Consider the following 26,911-nt stretch of genomic DNA (forward strand, 5'->3'; position numbering starts at 1 on the left):
AGCAGGAAATCTCCGTCCCTGAAGACCTTTTGCCTTCTGGGTCCCAGCTAGAAATAATTTTTCTGAAGACAGACTGAAATTATAAAAAGAAGGGGCAAACATAATGGTCTCCCTTTCCATTGCTTTCTTGACACTTGAAGCAACAAAGGAAGCCTTCACTGGATTCTGGGAGAAGGGCTCTTGACCTAAGGGTTTGATTAGTAAATGTGCTGAAGGCATATGGTGAGAAACATTGCTTGAATCTTAACAGAGAGGAAGCCGTGCTAGTCTATACACTATCAAAACAAAAAGCAGTCAAGTAGCACTTTAAAGACTAGCAAAATAGTTTATTAGGTGAGCTTTCATGGGACAGACCCACTTCTTCAGACCATAGCCAGACCAGAACAGACTCAATATTTAAGACACAGAGAACCAAAAACAGTAAGCAAGGAGGACAAATCAGAAAAAGATAATCAAGGTGAGCAAATCAGAGAGTGGAGGGGTGGAGGGGAAGATCAAGAATTAGATTGAGCCAAGTATGCAGATGAGCCCCTATAGTGACTCAGAAAGTTCCCATCACGATTTAAACCATGTGTTAATGTGCCGAATTTGAATATAAAAGCCAGCTCAGCTGCTTCTCTTTCCAGAACGGTGCGATAATTCTTCTTCAGTAACACACATACCTTTAGGTCATTGACAGAGTGCCCCATTCCATTAAAATGTTGACTAACTGGTTTGTGGATCTGGAGTGTTTTGATGTCTGTTTTGTGCCCGTTGACCCTTTGCCATCATATATGCCATCATGTGCCAACAATGCCCAGATGCTTTGTATATTGGACAGACTTCTAACTCCCTTAGACAAAGGGTCAACGGGCACAAAACAGACATCAAAACACTCCAGATCCACAAACCAGTTAGTCAACATTTTAATGGAATGGGGCATTTTGTCAATGACCTCAAGGTACGTGTGTTACTGAAGAGAAATTATCGCACCATTTTAGAGAGAGAAGTGGACGAGCTGAATTTTATATTCAAATTCGGCACATTAACACATGGTTTAAATCGTGATGGGAACTTTCTGAGTCACTATAGGGGCTCATCTGCATACTTGGCTCAATCTAATTCTTGACCTTTCCCCCCAACCCCTCCACTCTCTGATTTGCTCACCTTGATTATCTTTTTCTGATTTGTCCTCCTTGCTTACTGTTTTTGGTTCTCTGTGTCATAAATATTGAGTCTGTTCTGGTCTGGCTATGGTTTGAAGAAGTGGGTCTGTCCCACGAAAGCTCACCTAATAAACTATTTTGCTAGTCTTTAAAGTGCTACTTGACTGCTTTTTGTTTTGATTGCTTGAATCTGTTATAGTTTAAGTTAGACACTAGTGGCATTTTCTGCCTTTTATGCCTCATCACTTGTACTCACTTAAAATCTCTTTCTTTATAGTTAATAAACTTATAGTATTGGTTTTATTTAATGAAGCTTGTTTACTTTGAAGTGCGTGATAGACTCCAATTAGGTGGCAAGTTGTGTGTATATTATTTCTATTAAAGAAATAACAGACTTCATATAAATGTGTGTTGACCATAAAGGCACAGTACAGGAAACACATTTGTACAGGAAAATCCAAAACTGTGAGCATGTTGGGGTCACCCTGCAGTAAGGCAGGTAATGCCAGAGTTTGGCTGGCTGCAGCATACACACATATGTGGTGAGGAGTGACCTGTATACTGGAAGCTGTTTGTGAATAATTGAGACTGGAGGCTATAGAAGCAAAGCTCACTTCCACTAGTGAGAAGGAAGTGATGACATAGCTCCTCACTAGTCTAGATTGTACCCTGGTATGTCAAACACTTCCTATGTGAAATCCCTTCTCTGTCTTTCCCTAGCATGCATGTCATATGAAATCTTTTAATGACGATGGGTAAAATTTTCAAAAGCACCTAAACATCTTAGGAGCATAAGTCCTATTGACTTTCTGTAAGACTTGGCTACAAAGTCACTTAGGCACTTTTGAAAATTTGCTTGATGTCTCTTAAAACTCTTAGACACTTGAAGATTTTCCATTACCTGCTATACTGGTGCATTCTGGGCTGTATGTAAGATTGTCCATGACTAATTTGGATTGCAAGCTCTTTTACACAGGGACCAGGCTCTGTGTATGTCAACTCAAAATGAATATTTAAGTTACAAAAGTAGGAATGCCTGCCCTGAATTGACAGAGCAGGTATTTCTACTGCTATTCCCTCTGGCTATTCCCCCAGCCCAACATCATCACCTGTGATCTATCCAGAATAAGCCTTGTTAGGCTACCCCTCAGCTAATTTTGTTCAAATTCTAGGAAACTAAATGAACTAGCCACCTAAGTCCAACAGAGGTGAGCCTACCGATCGCACTGTAACCAATATCATGTCACTATTTCCCTTAGCAGGTTTACATATGCATAGAAGGGTGACAGGCTAAACCTCTCTAATACCCTAAAAGAAAGGATTATTGACGCAGATGAGCAGCCACCCAAGTATAACTTATACTTTAAAAGTCTTACCAAGACAAAAGGGCAGGGCCAATCAAGAGCAACTCGGTCAATCCTGCCAGCTTCAGCTATGGTTCAGCATCTCTTACAACACGTCTACACTTCAATTAACTACCTGCAGCTGGCCTGTGTCATGCTCAGGCTCATGGGGCTTGGACTTAGAGCTGCTTAATTGGTGTGTTGGCATTTCGACTCACTCTGGAGTCTGGGTTCTGGGAACCTCCCTCTTCAGTGAATCATGTTGAACAAATAGCTGTTTTTTATATGGTCATAACATTTATCCCAAATGTAAAGTATCTGTATTGTATTTTCATACTTAAGATAAACATCCACAATTTAATGACTCTCATGGTGTTCTCATTTTATAACAAAGTTTTAAATTGTCCTGCTCTCTTCTTGTATAACTACGTGACTTGCAGGTACTTTGTTAAATTAAATTTTCTTTTCACTGAAGGAACCAAGCACTGTATTTCAAATTGGTATAATATTTCTAACTTCAATTAAAGAAAAAAGATCATTTCATACTATTAGTAACATCATCATCATAATCCCACAAAATTGTGGTTTGACAATCCAGTCACAGGAGAATAAATGGAGTTGAGGTTTGGAAGAGAAAAAGGCATGGCAAAACATGACAACATCAACACGATGTGGGATATCTGTTTGTTCTCATGAAGTTACACTTCCAGTAGCTCATGTTTACTTAGTGACTAAGATGGGATTTCTTCAGCACTTTCCAGCAATGTTACCCAAATATTAGATACATGAGTAAATAAAAACAATTGCAAACACAGGAAGTCTCATGCTAAAGGAGCACAAGCAATAGGACTTTATCTGGAGAGATTTCTTCATTAGTAGCAAACCAAATCAGATGGCACATTCTTTAGAAATTGTAGGGCACATACCTGCCTTCTACTCCTCTTGTGTCTTGGCTTTACAACAAACTTCTGTGATGTGGTATTCATTTGCCTGAATTCTAAATGGAAAAAAAGCCAGATAAATCTCACATTCAGAAAAAAACAGGCATCAGTTTGCTCCAGAATCTTCGGGCAGCATGAACACAATATGGAAATTTTCAATTCTGTGAATTATATTTGATGATAATTCCATTTTTCAATCCTTCTAGAGAGGAGGCAAAGTTGTAGCTACTTTTCCCAAAAGCAGAGAAGTTATAAAAATTCAACTATTAAATAATGCAGGTCAGCTAATAGTGGATAGCCATTCCATGGATTTCATCCTGAGCAGGTGTAACTGATGTTCAAAGACTAAATGTCACCTAATGCTGTATAGCAGGGGTCTCAAACTTGTGGCCCAAGCCCTTCCACAATCCAGCCTACACACAGCTGCTGGCACACAAGTGCCTGTGGCCTTGAGAGTGTCTTTCTCCTTCTCCCAAATCCAGCTCCTGCTCCACCTATACCCAGTCCCTTCCCACACCTGCTCTGCCCTGTCTCTCACTTTACAACCATTCCCTCAAAGCTCCTCCGGAGGCAGAGAGGAACATAAAGCTATGTAGCTCCACCTCCCCATGGCTCCAGGTGTTGTGGTGAACGTAGGTGGGGCAACCCCTTTTGCCAGCCCACCCGGGGCCCCACAGATTAAGCTAGGTATTGGAGACCATCCTGTCCACGAGACAGTTGGGGCAACCACCTCAGGGCCCACCTCCCCAAAGGGTGAGGCTCAGGGTGGCCGCACCAAACTGTCCTTTGGATGGGATAGATCTGCACACACCATCCCCTGGACCCCAGAGATGTGCCAGCAGTGGCACAGAGCTAGCAGCTGGAAGCTGCTCTCAACCCGCTGTGGTACTGGTGGTGGCACTAGGAACTCCTGGGCGGAGGGGGAGGGGCATTAAATCTCCTGGATGTGGCAGGCAGGGCCAGGGGACAGCCTGTGGGCTGGTGGAGTGAGGGTCAGTGGAGACAAGAGGGGAGGACAGCTGGATGCTCCCCCATGCGCCCCTGCCAGAGAGAGGTGTCTGCTGGTCCACTAGATGGATTTGAGGACTGGCACTGGCTCTAAGGTAAATTGAGTATGAGTCCCCTGCTGCACAGCAAATATTATTAGTGTGGTGCTACCATGAACTGAATCTTATTTTCTGAAATGCAAGGAACAGTCACATTTGCAACAGCTACATTAATTCAATTTGATTGCTCTCCATGTTAATTTATGCTTTAAGGTGATTATAGACACAGAGTGATACACGTTAGAGTTGGGAGGAAATGTTTTGCAATGCTCCCCTTTGCACCCAGTCCTCAGTTCCAGGTCATAAACTCCTCCTGTCCTAGGTCGGTCACAAACCAAACCTGCCATCCCTCCTGCATCCCAGACCCCCTGGCCCAGGTCATAAACTCCTCCTGTCCTAGGTCGGTCACAAACCAAACCTGCCATCCCTCCTGCATCCCAGACCCCCTGGCCCAGGTCATAAACTCCTCCTGTCCTAGGTCGGTCACAAACCAAACCTGCCATCCCTCCTGCATCCCAGACCCCCTGGCCCAGGTCATAAACTCCTCCTGTCCTAGGTCGGTCACAAACCAAACCTGCCATCCCTCCTGCATCCCAGACCCCCTGGCCCAGGTCATAAACTCCTCCTGTCCTAGGTCGGTCACAAACCAAACCTGCCATCCCTCCTGCATCCCAGACCCCCTGGCCCAGGTCACAACTTCCTCCTTGACCCAAACTCCCTCCCAGACTCCCTCCTGTACCCAAATCCCTTACTCCAAGCTCCCTTCTGCAGCCTATCTCCATCAGTATCATGGAAGAGCGAGGTCCTTGACTGCTTTCCAAACTCTTTGAGTGCACCCCCCTCCCCCTACAAAATAAAAACATAGTTGCTCATTCCTGCACTAGGTCTTTAATTTTTAACATACATAATCATGAGCACTTAGTTAATTCTTTTGCCAAATCCCATTTTACTAGGTGCTCATAAACCATGATTATGGGTATATTATAAGTGAAATGTATCACCAGCTGTGATGTGACTGGATTTTCAAAGTGAATATGAAAGCCATCTCTGTCACCATTGTGTAGTGACACCAGATCTTGTGCCTGGTGGGCCAAGTGATGTGTCTAATGAAAGCTGGTGATGCCCTGAATCTGTTTACACTACTTGTATGTCTGTGTCATGTTTGTATGTGAAGTTATACATATTGGCTCTATAGCTGTATTAGAAATGTTTTAGTGATGAGATTCACAATAGGAGGCATGGTCACCACCCCAGCCAGGATGATAGACTAAACAAAGACTCAGTTGTCGAATACACACCTCAGGAATTTGGGACTTGTCATCTGAAATGCAGCCAAGGCAAATTCCCACAGCAGCCCACCTGGGTCTGGTGACCTGTGCTGAGCACTGGAATTGAAATCATATATGCAGACGTCCATTCCACTTACTATGTAAATCGACTGGGACATGTTGGAGAACTCAGTGACCAATGGCATTTTGCCACAATGGCCCACCTGATGAGGTGGCTCCATGGCCTAAGAGAAGAAGAAAGAACTTTTCCCCTCCACATGGAAAATTGTAAGATGGCCCTGGGAGAGACCATCTTGGGTCCAAAGTTCCAGTCTTCAGTTCTCCAGTCTCCAGAAACTAAGCCTATGTGACCTGGGACCCCACCCCCATGAGGTGTGCTTTCAGAGACTTCCAAGAAATCAGCATATAACGTTGCTGGCCTGCATCAATAACTGTAACTGATCTATGTAATGTATCACTTTAACAATTTTTCTTTGTCACCCTATTTTTTTTCTTTCTTTCTTTCTTTCTTTCTTTATAAACCTTTAGATTTTAGATTCTAAAGGACTGGCACAGCATGCTCCTTTGGGTAAGATACAAGTATATATTGACATGGAACTGCAGCTGGACCCTTTGGGGCTCAGAAGAATCTGTGTGGAGTGGTGATATAGGTTTTAATAACTTTTCACCTAAGCAAAAGGAGACTTTTGTTCTGAGCAGTTGAAGCAGCCAGAAAATCTGTGGGTTTGCTTGTGTGGCTTCTGGCTGACCAGTGGAGCTGGTAGAGGTCCTTTTGTGGCTGGTTCAGTTTGCCTTAGTGAAAAAGAAATCAGTCTGGCTGTAAGGAGCCCGGTTTTAAGCAAAACACCCTGGGTTGGTTGCCCCAGCTGTGCCCAAAACCCCCATCATATTACACTAGCACTCAACATTTTTAATATCAATCAGAACGTTTCCCTTTTTAGTTTTAGATCCTTACTCCTTGCTGAGTCCAGTACAGACACAAACCCCTTTCTTTCTCTTGTAGTAACAGTTAGCACAGTCTGATAGTTTATGGATATACCCTTAATCACTTTTCACTGAGATACATTAAAGTTCCAGCACTCTTTCTCATTGTATATTATATCCTCTTTAATATTCTAATTTCCCTTCTTGGATCTTTAGCTTATGAAGGTAGTGCTCATGCAGGACTGCGAACGGTATTCCATATTCTAGAGTCATTTTAGCCTGGCTGCTAAAGAGGTGTAAGGGGGCTATGCGAATTTAGTCATTTCCATCTTATATACGTTTGCACTCAAGTATTAGTTTCATAGTGAAATCCCAAACCATCTGTTTTCATATTTGGTTATAAACATTCCCAGCATCTCCACTTCTGCTCATGCTGCATACGCTTTATACAAAGTTCTGCATTTGTACGTGGAATCCAAACACAGGAATAAAACAAGTGAATGGGAACAATGTATGTGCACTGCTTTCCAGTACCTCAGGAAGAATACTGTGACTGATTGAAATCACACAGCAAATAGACAGGATGTAACAAACCAAGATGGAAACTGACCACTCCTATTTTGAAAAAAAATGCTATGAACCTTTAAGCTGTGTCTACATGTGCAAATAAATTTGAAATTTCCAGCCCTCTTTCGAAAGAATGCGAGGAATGTCTACACATACAAAACATTCTATCAAAAGAAAATCGTAGGAAAATGGTGCAGATTTCAAAATTCCTACCTCGATCCCGTATTCGGAAGAGCGTCACGTTTCGAAATTCTCCTTTGAAAGAAGATGTGTAGACACTCCACGGACCACTCTTTCAAAAGAAGAGTCCGCCATAGTGCCGGCCAGCTGGAGCATGGAGATGCCCTGGCCTGCAGCAGTGAGGCCCTGTGATCTTGCATCTGGCCACTTTTAAAGCTGCATAGGCCCAGAAACCCTGTGGCAGGAAGCTGAGTGTGTGCTAGCAGCACAGCCACAGCTGCTCTCAGCACACCCTCGCATTCACCCCAAAACTGGAAAAAAAAAACAAAAAAAAACACAATGGCAAACAGCCGCCCGGTGCAGGAGCCCCAGAGCCCCACTTCAGAGCCCTCAGGGCTCAAAGGAGCCAGAGGCCAAAAAGAAAAAAGGGCTTCCCTCCTGGACAGAGCCAAAACTGAGACTGGCAGAGGGTGGCCTCGGACCAAGTAGTGTCCACACTTGAGGACATTAGCAGAAAACTGCAGGAACATGTGGCCAGTCTCCTGGTCCCCCATGCCACCCTCTCTGCCACAACTGGGGGCAGCAGGTGGCTGCTCACAGCTGGGGCCAGACTCAGCCAAACACCCCTGGATGAAGGCATCTCCCTTGCCCTCCACAATGTTGTGGAGAGTGCAGCAGGCACTTACCATCTGTGGGACATTGCACACCCCAACCTCCAGATACAAGAGGAGGCACCACCCCCACCCCTTCAGGTGCCCAAAGGGCCACTCCACCACATTGCGGGGCTGGTTGAGGTAGGTGTTGAAGGCCTCCTGGGGGGAGTCAAGGTGGTCCATATAGAATCATAGAATCATAGGGCTAGAAGGGACCTCAGGAGGTCATCTAGTCCAGCCCCCTGCTTCAAGCAGGTTCAAACCCTACTAAGCCATCCCAGCCAGGACCTTGTCAAGCCAGGACTTAAAAACCTTGAGGAATGGAGAATCCACCACCTCTCTAGGCAGTGCATTCCAATGCTTCACCACCCTCCTGGTGAAGTAGTTTTTCCTAATATCTAACCTACACCTCTCCCTCTTTAATTTCAGACCTCTACTCCTTGTTCTGCCATCTGACACCACTGAGAACAGTTTCTCACCCTCCTCTTTGGAGCTCTCCCCTTCAGGAAGTTGAAGGCTGCTATTAAATCACCCATAAATCTTCTTGTCTATAAACTAAACAAGCCAAAGTCCCTCAGCCTGTCCTCATAGGTCTTGTGCTCCAGCCCCATGATCATTTTTGTTGCCCTCCTCTGAACCTGCTCCAGCACATCCACATCCATTTTATACTGAGGGGCCCCAAACTGGACATAATATTCCAGATGTGGCCTCACCAGTGCTGAATATAGGGGAACAAGAACTTCTCTAGATCTGCTCAAAATGCTCCTTCTAATGCACCCTAGTATGTCGTTAGCCTTCTTGGCTACAAGGGCACACTGTTTACTCATATGCAGCCTTTCATCCACCATAACCCCTGGGTCCCTTTCCATCATACTGCTGCTGAGCCAGTCGATCCCCAGCCTATAACAATGCTTGGGATTCTTCTGTCCCAGGTGCAGGACTCTACACTTCTTATTGAACTACATGAGATTTCTTTTGGCCTAATCCTCCAATTTATCCAGGTCACTCCGGATTCTCTCTCTACTCTCCAATGTATCTACCTCTCCCCCAGTTGTGTGTCATCCACAAACTTACTGAGGGTGCAATCCAGTCCCTCATCCAGGTAATTAATAAAGATGTTGAACACTGGCCCCAGAACCGAGCCTTGGGCCACATGAGCGATGGCCACGGCGGGTAGGCGACATCCACCACCATGCAGAGTAGCATGGTGACATCACCAACCAGGAGCTCCTTCTGGGGGTGTAGGTCCTGGCCTCCATGCACCAGCACAATTTGGAATTCTGGAACATGTGGGCAGAGTGTGTCTGGGCTGTCCAACCCATGTACACATCCAAGAAGCAGTTGGATGTGGGTCCTGGAAGGGTTTGGAAGCCATGCCACCCCATCCATGGCATCTCCATCTCCGTTTTTTTGAAAGAGCACCTGGAGCTGTGTGGATACTGCCTTTGGAAAGACCAGAGCGCTCTTTCGAAAGAGCAGATCAAACCTTCAATCCGCTTCTTGCATGTAGCCACCCACTGTCAAAAGGCTAGAATTGGATTGTCATCATTTGAATTTTAGCCTTTCAAAACAGAGCTCTTGTGTAGACACAGCTTTAATGACTACTGAAGATCAGGACATCTACTATGTATCATCTGAAAAACAGCACCTCAGATGGCATAGTGTCCCCTATCATCACGCAAGAGAACTAAATAATTTAATGCCAAATCTAAGAGTACCACCTAGTAAATCACCATCACCTTGAAGAACCTAGATTTTGCTCCTTAGAATACCAATCCTCCCCAGTCACTGACATTTGACAGATCCAAACATAGGATGGTATATCTGCTGAACATTACACAGCAGAGTATAATTCCTTCTCTAATAATATTTAAAATCCTCGTGGAACAAAAGCATATTAAAAAAACACGTTGCTTCTAATGTGATACCATACCATTTACTTCCGTTACTAATGGTATGAAGTCACCCTGATCTGTTCATCTTTTCACCATTAATATAAAAGACTTTTGGAACATGAAAGTACGTTTGCAATGCAGCACTGATTGTAAATCATATGTACAGACCCTACAAGGATAAAAACATGCAATCCTGGCATCAAATTAGAAGTTCTTTAGGGCCCATAATTCCATAAAAAGGTGAGGAAATAGGGAGGAGAAGTACTGGCAATATAATTGTGAAATAGTTCTGCTGCAGTAAATAAAACAATAAAAGAATAAAAATAACATAAGCAAACAATTGCACACACATGTATCATATCTTTTAAAGGAAAGATATACAAAAAAGTCTGGATTCTGTAAAGCCATTACTCTCACTTATGCTGCTATATAAATCAGTGAAGACTTGGAGTGACATTGTAGTCCAATTCAAGTCAATGGGAATTTTGCCGTTGACTACAGTGGGACCAAGATTTCATTTTAAGTGGTTTATACCTACACTCATAATATGCTTGTTGCACAGTGGAACTACATATGCACAGACAATAAAACAGAAGGCTGAAATCAAAGCATATCTAAATAAACAAATAATGGAAATAATGAAAAATTAGTTTTTCACGAATACAAAAATTGCTGCAGCAGCTAAAGCTTTCATTGCAAACCTGAAACTGAAGACAGGTTTATTACAACATAAATGAACATGAGAGGGGCTGTCAAAGGGATAAAGAATGTCTATAACATGTTGTTATAAAACCTGCTAGGTATAATTAACTTGTTCAGTTTTGGAATCCTACCAAACAGCTATGCACGCTTCATTCTACATGCAAGTTCTCCACTTCATTTGAAGTTGCATACTCAATTTAATTTCATTAGTATTCCACAACTTGATCAATTGACAGCATTTTCCCATCTCAGCTAACACAGTACTTTGGTGGCAAAACTGGATTTTTCTGAAACTGCTCCAAGCAGAAAGTCTCAGTTTTAGCAAGGGAAGTTTGACAATAATTTGAAGGTGAAAGGGTAGAGTGAAATGCCAGTTTTCTAATCCTAAACTCAAACTAGTAGACCATTACTATTCCTCATAATGGAGAAGAGCACTGATGTTCATCAATCCTGGCAGTATTTTAAAGAAGTCTTACTGAAGGCACAGGAACAAACCATCCCAATGACCAGTAAAAAAAGCAAACATGGTAGGCAACCAGCTTGGCTTAACAAGGAAATCCTTGGCAAGCTCAAACTCAAAAGGGATGCATATAAGAAGTGGAAACTTGGACAGATGACTAAGCAGGAGTATAAATATATGGCTGGAGAATACCAGGGGTGATCAGGAAAGTGAAAGCACAACTGGAATTGCAGCTAGCGAGGAATGTGAAGGGGGTAACAAGAAGGATTTCTACAGGCATGTTAGCAATAAGAGGGTGATCAGAGAGGGTGTGGGGCTATTACTGGATGAGGGAGGTAACTTAGTGACAGATGATGCAGGAAAATCTGAAGCACTCAATACTTTTTTTGCCTCAGTCTTCACGGACAAGATCAGTTCCCAACCTATGGCACTAGGCAACGCAATTTAGGAAGGATGTAGGCAGCCCTCAGTGAGGAACGAAGGGGTTAGGAGCTACTTAGAAAAGCTAGTGATACATAAATCCATGGGTCTGGATTTAATGCATCCAAGGTTAGTGGGGGAATTGGCAGATATCATTGCAGAGCCTTTGGCCATTATCTTTGAAAACTCATGGAGATCAGGAGAGATCTTGGATGATTGCAAAAAGGCAAATTTAGTGCCCGCCTTTAAGAAAGGAAAGAAGGACAATCCAGGGACCTACAGACTGGTCAGACTTCAATCAGTCCCCAGAGAAATCATGGAGGGTATCCTCAAGGAATCCATTTTGGAGCACTTAGAAGAGGGGAAAGTAATTAAGAGTAGTCAACATGGATTCACCAAGGGCAAACCATGCCTGACCAATCTGATTATCTAAGTAACTTGCTTGGTGGACATGGGGAAGTCAATGGATGTGATATACCTTGACTTTAGCAAAGCTTTTGGTACAGTCTCCCACAACATTCTTGCCCATAAGTTAAGGAAGTATGGACTGGATGCATGGACTGTAAGATGGACAGAAAGCTGGCTTGATGGAAGGGAGCAAGAGGTAGTGGTCAATTGCTCCATGTCCAGTTGGCAGTCCGTTTCAAGTGTAGTGCCCTGAGGATCAGTTCTAGGGCCAGAACTGTTCAACATCTTTATCAATGACCTAGATGAGGGTATGGATCACACCCTTAACAAATTTGCAGATGACACTAAACTCGAGGGTCAGGTAGATACATTGGAGGGTAGGGATAAGGTCCAGAGTGACATAGACAAATTGGAGGATTGGACCAAAAGAAATTTGATGAGGTTCAACTAGGACAGGTGCAGAGTCCTGCACTTAGGACAGAAGAATCCCAAGCACTAATACAGGTTTGGGACTGAGTGGCCAAAATAGCAGTGCAGCAGAAAAGGACTTAGGGATTACAGTGGATGAGAGGCTGGATATGAGTCAACAGTGTGTCCTTGTAGTCACAAAGGCTAATGGCATATTGGAGTGCATTAGGAGAAGCATTTCCAGCAGATCTAGAGAAGTTATTATTCCCCTCTTCTCAACACTGGTGAGGCCACATGTAGAGTATTGTGTCCAGTTTTGGGACCTCAAGTATAGAAAGGATGTGAATGCATTGGAGCCAGTTCAGCGGAGGGCAACAAAAATGATTAAGGGGTTGGAGCACATGATGTACGAGGAGAGGCTGAGAGATGTGAGCTTATTTAGTTTGCAGAAGAGAAGACTGAGGGGCAATTTGATAACAGACTTCAACTTCCTGAAAGGGGACTCTGAAGAGGATGGAGAGAGACTGTTCTCAGTGGTGACAGATGGCAGAACAAGGATCAATGCTCTGAAGTTATACAAGGAGTGGTGTAGGTTAGAAAAAACTATTTCACCAGGAGGGTGGTGAAGCACTTGAATGTGTTACCGAGACAGATGGTAGAATCTCCACCCCTAGAGGTTTTTATGTCTCTGCTTGATATAGTCACGGCTGGGATGATTTATTTGGGGTTGATCCTGCTTTAGGCAGGGGGCTGGACTAGATGACCTCCTGAGGTCCTTTCCAGCCCTAGAATTCTATGATCCTATGATTCCTTGGTAACTGAGAGAGGAAGGATAACTCAGTAGTTAGAGCACTGGCCTTGTAAACCTAGGGTTGTAAGTTCAGCCCTTGAGGAGGTCTTTCAAAGGTCTGGGGGCAGGTTAGATTTAGAAAAAAAATCTGTCAGTGGATGGTGATGGGTCCTGTTGTGAATGAAGAGGACTAGACTCAATGACCTCTTAAGATCCCTTCCAGTTCTATGACATATTATATTATTAGTTTCATCAATCTTAAGGTTGCCGTGACTTTTTATGTAAAGTATATATTGCATGTGTAATGGCATAAAAGGCATTCAATTATTTAACATTTATTTAAAAATCAATAAAATGAAGATTGAGGTGAGGATCAAGTTAATTATTGGGTTTCTTTCCCTCCCGCAATAAGTCTTTTTTTTTTTACTTAAACAGAAAAAGAAAGACTCAAGTAAACAAAGACTAAACCCCGCAAAGAAGATTAGAAACCAAACATGATAAGTTGTGGCACAAAAAGACACAAGTTAAAAGAAGACAACATTAAAAACAATCATACCAGATGGCAGGTCATCCAATGGAAATTCAAATAACCTGGATTTGTAAACAGAATGCAAATGGAAATCCTCCTGAAATAGTAAACAATGGAATGTATTAAGACAAGATAAAATGAACCACCCACTGAGTATTAGGAAGATAGAATTTCTTTTGCTTTAAGTACCAAACCAGCATTTTGGGAAAATAAATGAACACTGCAGGTTATCAAGTGACAAGGATCTTTATCCACATTCTATATTCTTCTCCTCTTCTACCAATTATAATGTGGTCATTAAGGCCCTGATTCAGCAAAGGACTTAAGCATGTGTTTCACTTTAAATGTTCAAATATGTCCTTTAAAGTCAACAGGCCTAATCATGTGCTAAAAGCTAAGCACATACACTCACCCCTCGTTAAACAAGTACTTTACTTATGAGTACTTACTAAAATGAGGGACACATATACCTACTTTTTTTCACTAGACGAGTGAACTCCCTCCTACTAAACTTATGCCCCACCCTGCTGACCCAACCCTCCGCAGCCTGAAACCTTGCCAGCCCCACAGAGCCAACCGACTGCAGCCTGAAACCTTGCCGGTCCCACAGACTCAACCCACCGCAGCCCGAACCCCCCACTGGCCCTGCACATCCAACCTGCCACAGCCTGACCTTCCCCCACTGGCCCCGCGGACCCAGCCTGCCACAGCCTGAAACCCTGCTGGCCTCACAGACCCAACCTGCCGCAGCCTTAACCCCCCAACCTGCCCCATGGGCCCAACCTGCACCATCCTGAACCCTGCCCACCTGCCCCATGGACCCAACCCACCACAGCCTTAACCAATCCTACCCAGCCCACGGACCCAACCCACCGCAGCCTTAACACCCCACTCTCCCCGTGGACCCAACCCACTGCAGCCTTAACTCCCCCTCCCCCGCCTGCCCAACAGACCCAGCCCACTACCAGGTTTTAACCCTCCCTCCTGTTCATGGCCCCAAACTGTCCCCAGCCTTTAACCCTCTCCAACACCTGCCCCCCCCCCCGCAAACCCAAAGTTCACTTACCTTTCAAACCAGCACCACCTGCTGCCACTCTTTTGCTGAATTAGGACTAGTTGGAACAAATTAGAGACTTTTACATGTATTTTAATGGGAATTTAGTGTCCCTCTTACAAGTTTTCACCTACAAGAAGAAAGTGGGGAACCAATTGTGCTCGTATAGCGAGGGATGAGTGTACTTAAATATTTTCTGGGATTGGGGTCTACATTTTTGAAGCTGAATAACATGAAATGCAAATGGATATGTATATACATTGTTTTAACTGATTTCCAGCCCCGGCAAATGACCAAGTAATCATTTTAAACGTGCCACATATATTATTGGAAGAACACTTCTGTAAATCTCCTCCTGTTTTCCTGATATTTTATTGGGATCCTGGGAAGTCAAATACTAAATGCAATCATCTGCCTTTGCTTTGCATCTTTAGAGCAATATGTAGACTAGCTGCTGGAGTGGGAGGACAAAGACTACTGTAATCAGCCCCAAACATAGAGATGCAGGACTGGGGATGAGGCTTCTTGTGTTTTCTCCCTTCCTTATGCATCTGAATAATGAGCTAACTGAAGTTCTACTTACATGTGAAGTGTAGTTTTCTTCTGGCTCAATAAGGTAAGTATGATTCCCATCATAGAACATCCCACTGTAAAAGGCAGGAAAAGTGGTAACATTGAGTAGAGATTCACCAAATATATATAGAAAGATTAAAGTGATTTGACCAGAAAAGGGAGGCTGTGAACTTGAAATATAGCTGCTTAAAAGTAAGTTAAAAGCAAATAGGTCCTGTTCTTGTTTCTGAGTCTTTGTGCCAATTGTTGTGATATTATAGCCAACTTTTCTTCCTTAAAAATGTTTTTCCTCTCCCTTGCTGCAGTGATAAGGAGCTAGACATAAAGAACAAAAAAAACTGATGAGCTGACCCAGCTCATAAGCCCAGCATGAAGCCTCCTTTGTGGGACAGATTGTTCCTATTTCTGACGGATACTTACACACTTTTTACACACTCTGGAAACACACATAAAATGTATCATGCCAAAAATAAAGTATTAAACCGAGCTAACTCTCAGATATTTAAGCTTGTAACTGCTGTAACTCTGTCTGCCTGGGTGCTCCTACACCCCCAGCATTATAGAGATACGTTGCAGGTAAACAAAACAAGGTAAACAAATGGGGGGGGAAAAATCAGAACAATTGTTTTCACACACCAATTTAAGCCCTTTATTTATTCATGTGGAAAAGGCATGAATACATTCTGTACACCACATTAGTACAACTATTCCATGAACTACCAGAGCTCATTTCCCAATCTATGTTGTCATTTTATACTATATGTATTCTAGCATAGGCAAATCTTTCACTAGTTCTTGTGCTAGTCCTCATTATTTGTACAGAAATGAGCTCTCAAACTGATAAAATCTTTCAAATAATACAGGAATTTTAGGGGCACCAACTACATGCATGCTCCTCGCATATGATGGGAAACCTGATGCTCTACTTGCTGACACAGGCAGACTCATTGATGGTGGAGGTAAAGGGGGGCAACGGGCCTGGGGTCCAGCAATACAAAAGGACACGGAGATCCCAGCCACTGCTACGGGGTAGCAGCTGGAGCTCCATGCCCTTGAAATCACTGCCAGTGCACTGCACAATTAGCTCCAGCCATTGCTGAGGGGGAAGGCATGCTAGGCCTGGGCAGCACTGAGGGCTGGCTGCCCATAGCCCCAGCCCTTCTTCCTTTAGGGGCACAGAGTCATCCCTCTACCTTGCCCAGGGGCCCAATGAGCCTGTTGGCCCCACTGAGCACATGAACAAGCACCAATTTTCCAAGCTAACAAGGCAGTACGTCGTTCAGTGCTAATCACAGGACAGGCTCAAGTTTCAAGGGATCCTAAGTAAATGTAGATAGCCTATGGTAATTAAATCACTTGGTTCTCCATTACTGTTTACAAGTCCATACACAGCCAGGGAGAAATTCAGCACTATCCAGAGGCATCACACAAGGCCCATACACCACTTGAAGCCAGTTTGATAAATTGGGTGAAAGCTTAAGCCTGACACCAGATTTCTCCACAAAGATGAATTTCACCCTAGAATAAAATGATGTGATATGGAAAATGTTAATTGACTGTATACTAAAGAGGTGTATTTCCTACCCCCACCTCCCTTTTCCATCTTGAACTGAGTCATCCTTTTTTTCTTTGTTACATCAGCATATGTGTTGTTGCAGTTGTGTCAGCGTTTCCTTTCTAAAGTGATTCTTTCAAAGTTTTTGAGCTTAGCTGTAAATAAGAGCTCTAAGCACAGACTTGACAATATATTACACAATCTCAACAAGGGAGCAGGATTTTTTTTTTTTTGCAAAGTTGGAAAGGAAAAAACAAAAGTACATCACATTTCATCTTTAAGTGACTGAAATGGATACTTGCATTTGGCTTATCTCTGCCAAACATGACATTAACTTTAAAAACATTTTCTAATTAATTTTTGCATTATTGGTCACTAATATCACATCTGACCTTGACTATCCTGAGGAAGCAGCTGTGATAGGTAAGATGATGTCATTTACTCTGTTGGGGTTTGTGGAACCATAACCACATATTAAATATTTAAACCATTGCAACTTCACATAAAATTACCTAATGTGTGCTATTTACAGGGTAAGACAAATGGCTCCACCAAATAGTTCTGGTGTACTAATCATATAACTCATATCAGCAGTGGTTATAAATACATATTGAATTCAAAGCTATGCCATCCATTTGCAGATAGTCTAGATGGTACTTGGTGCTGCCATGAATATACGGGACTGGACTGGATGACCTCTTAAGGAAACTTGCAGTCCTATGATTTTATAGTATGTACCCATTTTGTAGAAATTAACTTGCTCTATTGTGTTTTAAAACAAAAATTTGTGAGCTTGATGAAGGCCTTCATTCTAAAAATAAAATAAGACCTAGGACTCATCTTGCAGATTTTAACCGTGCAAAACTTCCCCTTTGCAATCTATGGCAATTTTACATGAGTTAGGTCTAGAAGAGTGATCAGAGTGTCAGAATTTAATGCACTTGTCTTGGAATAAAGGGCCCCCTGTTTGATTGTTTCACCCACCAGTACTGATCTTTGATCAAACCAGAATTTGATCAATCCATTCTTTAGTAATCATACATGGCAATAACATACGTACAGTCAAACAATAGTCCTTATACCACTTAAGCTAATGGATGTTATACAATAGATTTCAATGGCAGCAATCCATATATTTGAATCACAAACTAATGAAAAGTTAGATCCAAGATAATATCAGAATACAGACGACTTCTGAACTCTGAATCTTAACCATGTTAAACCTTCAGCAAACATATTGAAACAATAAGCATCTTTTCAAGCAATTTGACCTTAAAATAGCAGATTTTTAATTTCACCACCAGTGGGCAGTAAATTCATAGTTCAACACGATAACTTATGTAGAATCTATGTTTGAAGCCATTAAAGTGTTATTTACTATGGCCGGTTTATATCTATTATGATAAAGCCCTTCATTTCCCAAAATATTTTTGGAGTTCTCAAATTAACATCAAAGTCTTCATAGCTGCTACATGCGATGTACTCTGTACCCACATACTAAATTCAGTTGGCATAAGAAATAAGTCTTCCCATATGAAGGAGCTTGTAGGATCAAGATCTAAGAATATAGCTGAATGTTTAAAATGTTATTACATTAGAAGAGATCATTACTCAATGCTCTGTGATCCATTATTAAGAATCAGAGAGATTTATGCTATACAATTCACACAGGAAGACATGGTTCTCTACCAAGGAGACAGTATTGTAACAAAAATGTGTTAAAATACAGATTAATAAGAATCTATCAATTAAGCACATTTGAAAGAAATTCAATACTGTATTCCTATAGTCCAAGGCTGTGTCTACACTATAGTCCCCTTTCAAAAGGGGAATGCAAATGAGGCACATTGAAAACTAAATGAAGTACCGATTTACTTATCTCTCACTTCATTTGCATAATAGCATTTTCTAAAGAGAGTCTTTCAAAATTGCCTCTGCCTAGTGTGAAAGAGAAGTCTACTGATCTCTGTTGCTGATATATGTACATAGGTACCTTAAGATTCCTCCCCAAAAAGGAAAAAGAAGATGTATGTAAGAGGGCTGAATAAAACACAGAAAGGTAACAATTCTTCATCGCCGCAGTTGTGTAACTGCTTTAGAAGGACCAACATTGATAATTAAGTGCTAAGAGACTACAGACCAAGGAGTTTCATGAAGAACAAAGCACCAAATAAAGGCCCTCAAGGAATGTTTGTAGTCTCTTTTACTCCTTCTGCCTGAGCCCCTGAGAGCTAACAGGGACATGGACTACAATCCAAGACCTAATGGATCACAACTAATGGAACACAGGCAGTTAAATCTCTGCAGAATGTACTAAAATGCTACTATTTTTAGATTCACCTTCAGAATAGAACCTGAAGTCATATTTCTTGGGTTAGTCCTCACTCCTAAATCTTGATTAAAAGGCAATGAAGGCATCAGGGTACAAACGGACTGAAAACTGCAATACAAAGGACAGAAGTCTGATGCAGAATTGACAGAAGTATTGGAGAAGGACAAAGGTTGAATCAGTGCAAATCCCCATTGGATACGGGCTTGCCTTTCAGTGAAGCAGAAGGGGAAAAAAGAAGCATAAGGTAATTGTTAAGTGATCCTATTTATAGACCATCTTTTTGCCATTCATCACATGACTCTTTAAGCAACGTCTGACCTCAATATCAGAGGTGCTGAGATCTTATAATTCCCAATTAAGTTAACTGAAGCTGCAGTTGTTTAGTACCTCTGAAAATCAGGACAAGAATCTTTTTGAACCAATCCAAAACTATGACACAAACCTTGAGGTGGGCTAGATGGGATTTATGTACAGCTGTTTGAGAGCTGCAAATAGAAGCCGCTAGTAAGTATGACATATTGTTAAAATAATGCATAGTTTTCAATTTGCCATCTAAGATATTCCTTTTTTTCCAGATTTATAAATACATTGCCATGTAAAGTAATGGTCAGTTGGTAAATCTCTAAGATCAGTGCCTCTGTGAAAGAAAGGAAGAAAAGACTAGAAAGCTGCCATGCCACTGTCTCAGTTTTGTTTTGTTAAATAAGGTCAAAACAAAAGAGAAATATGCCATATACTCATTGTAGTAATCAAGAAAGAGCAAAGCATATTCTGAAACATGTTAAGAGTAGGCATTAGAAAGTTATTTTTCCCCTAGGAAAGGTATTGCCGGGGTTGCTCTCACCCTTGGTTATTTATTTGTAACTTAGCTTTAACTTGAAGAAACGTGACTGTTATACAATGCTAATGTGTTCATCTGATTAAAAAAACAACACAGGCACTCTGTAGACTACTTGTCAAAATCCAAGATTTCTTTATATGTTCAAATTCATTCCATAATTCGTGAAGCAGAGTAAAATGTTTAGCATTTTGCTGCAACCTAGTAAAAAACATAGGACAATTCTTGTACTATAAGACTTGTACTGTACTTGTTTCATGAATGTATATATGGCCCATTCCAAATAACGTATGGAAACTTACTGAAGTCCATTGCATGTTGACAAGGCAACAAATGATTCTGGGTTTCCTCGGATTTGGCCCTGGTAGTAGCAATGCTCTCCTCCCTACAATTAAAAACAGAAACTGTGAATCCATCATGTCCCACAATATCATACACATGGCCTATCAAACATGGTTGGTGAAATGACAGTGTTGCCAAAGCTACCAGCTTGGTGTCCACAATTCACAGTCACTCAGAGCTGACAGGAAATATGGTACCACAATGGACATTCATATAAAAAAATCAAAAAATCAAAGACAATTAGTGATGTGTATCCAGCGCTCTGAATTTAAAGGAAACAAGGGGTATAGTCAAATGATGAAAGAGTGCAATGAAACTAAACCCTTGTCTTTTCTTTCCTGAAAGTTGCATGTATACCATAGGTGCCAAATCCTGCAGTCTTTTACTTAAGAAAACTGCCACTGAGGTCAGGGAAAGGATTAGACCGTCTTTCTAGCCAAATGTATTTTCAATACACCCATCATCGTACAATCTAGGAACTGTATATGAAATATGAATAACCTCATTTCTATCTGAAAAAGTCTTCAACATCTTCCATAATCCCATACTAAAATATTTTCCCGTTGGATTCAAACTTAATTGCTGATTCCCAGGAGAAAAATCACACAGGTAATTTTGTTGCTGGTTTATGGCCTTTTTGCTTTGTTGTACAAAGAGTATACTTCCAGCACATTTTCAATTAAAATGATAGAACCACAGGGTAAAAAGGGACCACAAAGGTTACATAGCCTGACTTCCTGCCAACTTACAGTGAAGGAGTTTCCATGACTGCCCTAGGGGAGACTGTTTCAATGTCTTACTCTTTTACAGGTAGGATTTTTTTTTTGAGATGCAATCTAAGTCAGCTATGCTGCATTTTGAAACTGTTGCCTCTTGTCCAGCACTCTGTGGCAAGAGAGAACAACTTTTCTCCATTTTTATAGCAGCCTTTCAAGTATTTGAAGGCCATTATCATGTCTCCCCTTGATGTACTTTTTCCAACTTAAACATACCTAGTTCCTCCAGCTTTTGCTCATATGGCTGCATTCCAGCCCTTTGATCATCTTTATTGCTCACCTTTGGATCCTTTCCATTTCCTCTTCCTCCTTTCTATACATTTGTGACCAGAATGGACACAATACTCCAGCTGAGGCCCAGGCAGACCAATAACATCACCTCCTGTAACTTGCTTGCTGTGCCTCTATTAAGGCCACCTAAAATTGCATTTGCTTCTGTGGAACAGCATTGTATATTTGATCCCATAACACCTCCCAGATTCTTCTCAGCAGTGCTGTTCTGAAGCCAATAATCCCCCATTTTGTTTTTTCTGTGCTAAATAGTACCTTACATTTCTCATCACTGTATTTCAGGTCTCCAATATATAAAGATCCTTCTGAATTTTAGGTCTATGCTCTAAAGTGTTGGCAACCTCCCCAAGTTTGTGTCATCTGTAAATTTTTATCAGTATACACTTTATTCCTACATCCAGCTCATTGATACATTAAATAATATCAGACTTATAACATATTTACAATACACTTAAAATAATAAAAATGAATACTATATTATAATTTTTATTTTCATATTACAATTTTATTTCCTGCCTGTTCATCTGTTCTTGCCTCTCATTGTGTCACCTTTCTCTCTCTCCACTCCACTGACAGAGGCAGCCTCTGCTGCTTGTCCAAGCCTCTCACTTGCATATCTATGTTTCCTCAGGGCTCACCTTTCACATGTTCTCTGAGTTAATCTCCAAAGTCACTAACCCGTCCCCAACAAATGTGTCCCCAGGATTCACTTCTACCAAGATACCTACAGGAAACTGCCAACTGACTATATTTAAATATGCGGTCAGGATGGACTGCAGACATCTTTCATATTTATCTCTTATAGTTTATTATAAGAATTAAATATTATAATACTAAATTATAACATTAAATATTATATGAATTATTATAATAAAATGTATCCAGCTCAAAACCACCAAAGCTGTGCATGTCTCCCTTATATAAACATACGCTCTTCTTTCTACCCTACACCTTCAAACAATTTATTATAGCCACTCACTGCTGCATCTTTTCTTAATTGTGGGCAGCATGTTTTAAGGGGAAGGAATCATCTTTTTCCTTTGTTGCAGTGCTTATTACAAAGGGCCCTTGACATTATCTTGATTTGGGCCTGGAAGCACTACCAAATTTACGTAATAAAAATTACTCTGAAGAGTTAATGTCAAAAGAAATAATTGACTAAATGGATTTTCTAAAGGCTGTATCCAATAGCATTTAAATTTTTTTTTTACCATATAATTTTTGTAACAAAGTATTATAAGAACACATGTGTGGGTGTGAGAATAAAACTGGAAAAATGATTGATGGAGTCAAATGGGTTCTAACTACTTCTGGAAGGAATTGTGGGTAATTAGTCAAGATGTGCTTCTCCTTATACAATGTGTGTATCTGCACTAGTGCCTGAGGCTCACTTATTCTGTAAAATAAAATCTGCGTATCCAGAAGGAAAATGTTTGATGCAAAGACTGTGAGCCAGCATGAATCATGTGGCTCAAAAGGAGTTTTTGATCTCCTTAATGATAATCAAATCAACGTCTCACAATAGCACTCTCAGCTTTTTCATAGCTTTTCAGTTAAATTATCCCATAACAAATCTGTGGAAGAAATACTTTTTTTCAATCTACAAATCTGGAAAAGACAAAAATAAACATCATGTTGTCTGGCAAGAACATACCTTGGAGATGCTGTTCTCTTTAATTAAGTCAAATGAGTTAATTTTGCAATTTACCCATGATTGCACAGATTCTGACACAGCCAAGAATAAAACACAGATCTCATCATTCCATGCCCGCATATTTTACCACTATGGAACATTCTAGTTTACATGTCAATGTGTGGTGTGCAACTTTACTATGGGCTCACGTCTTCCTTCCTGAGACAATCTAGCACAGGGGTGAGGAACCTTTCTTGGTTCGTGGCTACTGACCCATAGACAAATCAGCTGGGGGCCACATCCCTAACAGAACAACAACAAAAAGGAGAGACAACCCTCATTCCCTTTGCACACCAGCCCCAGAGCCAAGGAAGGCAGGGCTAGTACATTTTGGGCCCTCCTCTAGGCCCTGGGGCTGGTGTGCGAGGAGAAGGAGGGGTTCATTGTAGGAGGGAAGTGGGCTCGGGGTGGGAGGGAGGGTGTAAGAGGGGGCATAGGATTGGTCTAGGCAGGAGAGGGGGTGCAGGAGCAGGCTGGGGGTGGGCAATCTAGGCAGGAGTGGGCTGGAGGTGGTGGTCTGATCAGGAGGAGGTTCAGGAGAGGGGTGGGTGTCTGGACAGGAGGGGAACGCAGGAGCCGTGGGTGTGGGGTCTGGGTGGGAGGAAGGGTGCTGGAGGGTGTGGAGTGTGGAGTCTGGAAGAGTGGGTCAAGGGTCTGGGAAGGAGGGGGCAGGAGCAGGGTGGGGTGGGGTGAGGAACTGGGGTAGAAGGGAGAGTGCAGGACAGGGTGGGAATGGGGATCTGGGCAGGAGGGAGCACAGAATCAGGTCTAGGGAAATGGAGTCTGGCCAACGGGGGGCTGGCTTAACTGGACAGCACCCCTAGATGCACATCTCTGTGCCCCTTACCCCCACTCCCAGGCACTGCCATCCACCAGCCAAAAGTCCAGTCAATAAGAGTAATCAGAGCAGCAGGATGAAGCCCCAGGGAACTGCTGCCGCTGCTGCTCCCGCTCCTGCCAGGCACTGCCCCCTGTTGCTCTGACTAAATGGAACTCCAGCCAATCAGAGCAGAAGGGAAGCCCTTCTGCAGACAGTGCCTGCCATTCCCTCAACTGCGGGAGGAGAATGAGGCATGGCGGCAGCGCCATGCGGAGCCATTTCCTTCCCCTCAACCTGCCCCTTGCAGAGCCTGTGGGATGAATCCAGCCCTGGCTTGCCTGATGTGGCCTGTGAGACTTGAGGCTGCAAACCCCCCACATATTCACAGGTGGGATGCTGGGAAGGGGACCCCCAAGCCTCGGGATCTGGATCCAGACAAGTCACAGTCCAGATCTGGACCTCAGGCCAGGGGCTCCCCACCCCTGATTCTAGCAGGTCAAAAGAAATCTACATATGTATTTGGAAACATCTGTTGTGCTTTCCTGGTGCGCTAAAAAATAACTATGTCTGTGAACCACACATCCTGCCTTACGGACTCTCCGTATCTCAGAGTCTGTTGCAGTTTCGGCTAGTCAGACAAATAGAGGGAAAAGAAGAGATAATGAAAAAATGAAACCTTGAGGCGCTCTGCATCTGAACACCCATAGAGACCAAATGCCTGCTGAGGAAATTCCTGAAGTTTCGGTGCTGTTCAATCATTAACCATGTCCCAAAAGTAAAAATTAACAGCCTTGTCAATTGTGGTCCAGTATGCAGTGGCAAGAGATTATTTTTCTTAATCAAATGTAGATCAGCTCCATATTTAAAGGCAACAATAATACCACCCTGCTTTCTCAAAGGGAAACACGAATAACCCTCATCAATAAATTAAACTTCCCCATTGGCCTTCATCAACCAGGTGTACATGGGAGAAGGCTGTAGGTTACAGCTCTCCCAATGTATCAAGAGCATTGGAATGGAATTTAGCAGTGTTTTCCTCTCCTGCTAAAACATTATGTCAGTCAGGTTGGTCTGGAGCCAGTAAATCTTATTGAGTTGAAATTAAGTTGAAAATTCTTCACAATGAGAAAATGTCGATTCTGTTACAGGGCCTGTTATACCTTGCCTCCTTGCCTTAAAATTTCTGCTAGAAAAGTCTTGTCTAATGCTATTATGGAGGAAAAGAACAACTCTTTTTTTTTGCCTTCTCCCCATAACTGTTACCACTTCTCATATTATAATCAACATAGTTTAGAACAAGTGCTCTATTAGTAGCACTCTGTGATTCTACCTGGTTTCTTTTCAGTCAGATGCAGGTTCTCTGTGCTGATCCACCATGGGGACCTCTGTGGAAAATGCAGTAGGAGTGGCTTTGGGTACTGATAACTAAAGGCTGCCAGAATATTCTGCAAAAGCCATCAGAACAAGGCAATGGCAGGAGCCATTCAGAGAAGCCAACCATCTGGACAGGAGTGCGTATATTCCCAAACACCAGCCTTTCTGTATAATCTGCTATTATTATCTTTAGTCAGGTACTGCTCACAGAATTCTGAACGACAGCCAGCTGGGTCCATGGCATGGCAGATTGCTACCTCCAGCTCCTTGGCAGCCTCTTACTTTCTTGCCAGTCAGAGTGTTCTGTTTTTAGGACAGACAAGGTGCATGAGGTGGTATCTTTTGTTGAACCAACTGTTGTTGGACAGACACAAATGTTCAAGTTTAACAAGTGCTTTCTTCAAGTCTCTCTTTTCTGGCACACAGACCCATGGTAGAGCTGCCAACTTTCTAATCACACAAAACCGAACACACTTGCTCTACCCCTTCCCCAAGACCCCACCTCCTGTTCTTCACATTCCCCACCCTTGGCAGGTACCTTCCCTCCACCATCACTCACTCTCACTGGAGCAGAGGGTTGCAAGAGGGGGTGAAGGCTCCAGTTGGGGGTGCAGACTCTGGGGCACTGCTGCAGATGAAGGGGGTTTGGGATTCATGAGGGAGCTCCAGGTGAGGGGTGGGGCTGAGAAATTTGAAGTGTGGGGGGAGTAGGTTTGGGTGCTGGAGTGGGTGAAAACTCTGGGATAGGGCCAGAAATGGGTGGTTCAGATGCAGGAAGGGGCTCTAAGATAGCACATGGGGCTGAGTGCGAGAGAGGGTTGGGCTCTAGCTGGGGGTGCAGGCGTTGGGTTGAACCTGGGGATGAGGAGTTTGAGGTACATTGCTGAAGCACAGGGTCGGGGCAGAGGTTTACCTCAGGTGGCTCCTAGTTAGTGGCTCAGCAGGGCTAAGGCAGGCTTAGCTCTGCAGCACTCTGAACATGCTTTTAATGGCCCACTCAGTGGTGCTGACCTGAGCCATCAAGATCTCTTTTCCACCAGGAGTTCTGGTGGAAAAACGAATGCTTGGCAGCCAACAGCTAGAGTGGCAATGTCTGCTTCAGTAAGAAGATCCAAAAAGCTTTCCCTTCAACCAGGAGAGGTACAGCCATTAAAACACAGCACTACTGGCCCAGACACACATAGCATTCCTCTTCTGCGTTCCCGTGTACTAACATTTAGCAGTACAAAGGAGAGGAAAGGGCCCCCCTACCTGTCTTCTAAGGAGCAGAGTGCCCCTTTCGTTACAGAGGAGAGCTCCTAAAGGATCAGTTGGACTCAGTTATCTGTGAACAGCTAGCTAATGATTAGCCTTTTAAAGTGCCATTTCAGTTATTGGGTCTACGATTCCTGCCCTCCAGTAATTATCTAGTTCTACTGTTAAATTCTTGAGGCTTCCACAAACTTTAATCCAGCTCTAACTGCAAGGTAAGACATCTTTCCGGTATCTACAGTCTCCAATTGTTTACACTGGTACAAAGGGAAAACAAAACTGACCATGAATGAGGGTTCAGATTAGAATTTC

The 26,911-nt window shown here is 42.7% G+C and overlaps 1 protein-coding gene across 8 annotated transcripts in view; it reads right to left on the bottom strand.

The window, feature by feature from the left end:
* The window catches only part of ADAM22 (ADAM metallopeptidase domain 22), a 192,881-nt gene that overhangs the window by 69,810 nt on the left and 96,160 nt on the right, over positions 1-26,911 (bottom strand). For all 8 annotated transcript variants that reach the window (XM_074986264.1, XM_074986270.1, XM_074986271.1 and 5 more), the window contains 4 exons: positions 20,355-20,437; positions 15,338-15,401; positions 13,728-13,797; positions 3,415-3,485 (listed from right to left, as the gene is read on the bottom strand). In XM_074986264.1, coding sequence (XP_074842365.1) covers positions 3,415-3,485; positions 13,728-13,797; positions 15,338-15,401; positions 20,355-20,437 — 288 coding nt within the window. The remainder of the gene's footprint in view (positions 1-3,414; positions 3,486-13,727; positions 13,798-15,337; positions 15,402-20,354; positions 20,438-26,911) is intronic.

Source organism: Carettochelys insculpta, chromosome 2 (assembly GCF_033958435.1).
Source record: "Carettochelys insculpta isolate YL-2023 chromosome 2, ASM3395843v1, whole genome shotgun sequence".
Classification (NCBI taxonomy): Eukaryota; Metazoa; Chordata; order Testudines; family Carettochelyidae; genus Carettochelys; species Carettochelys insculpta.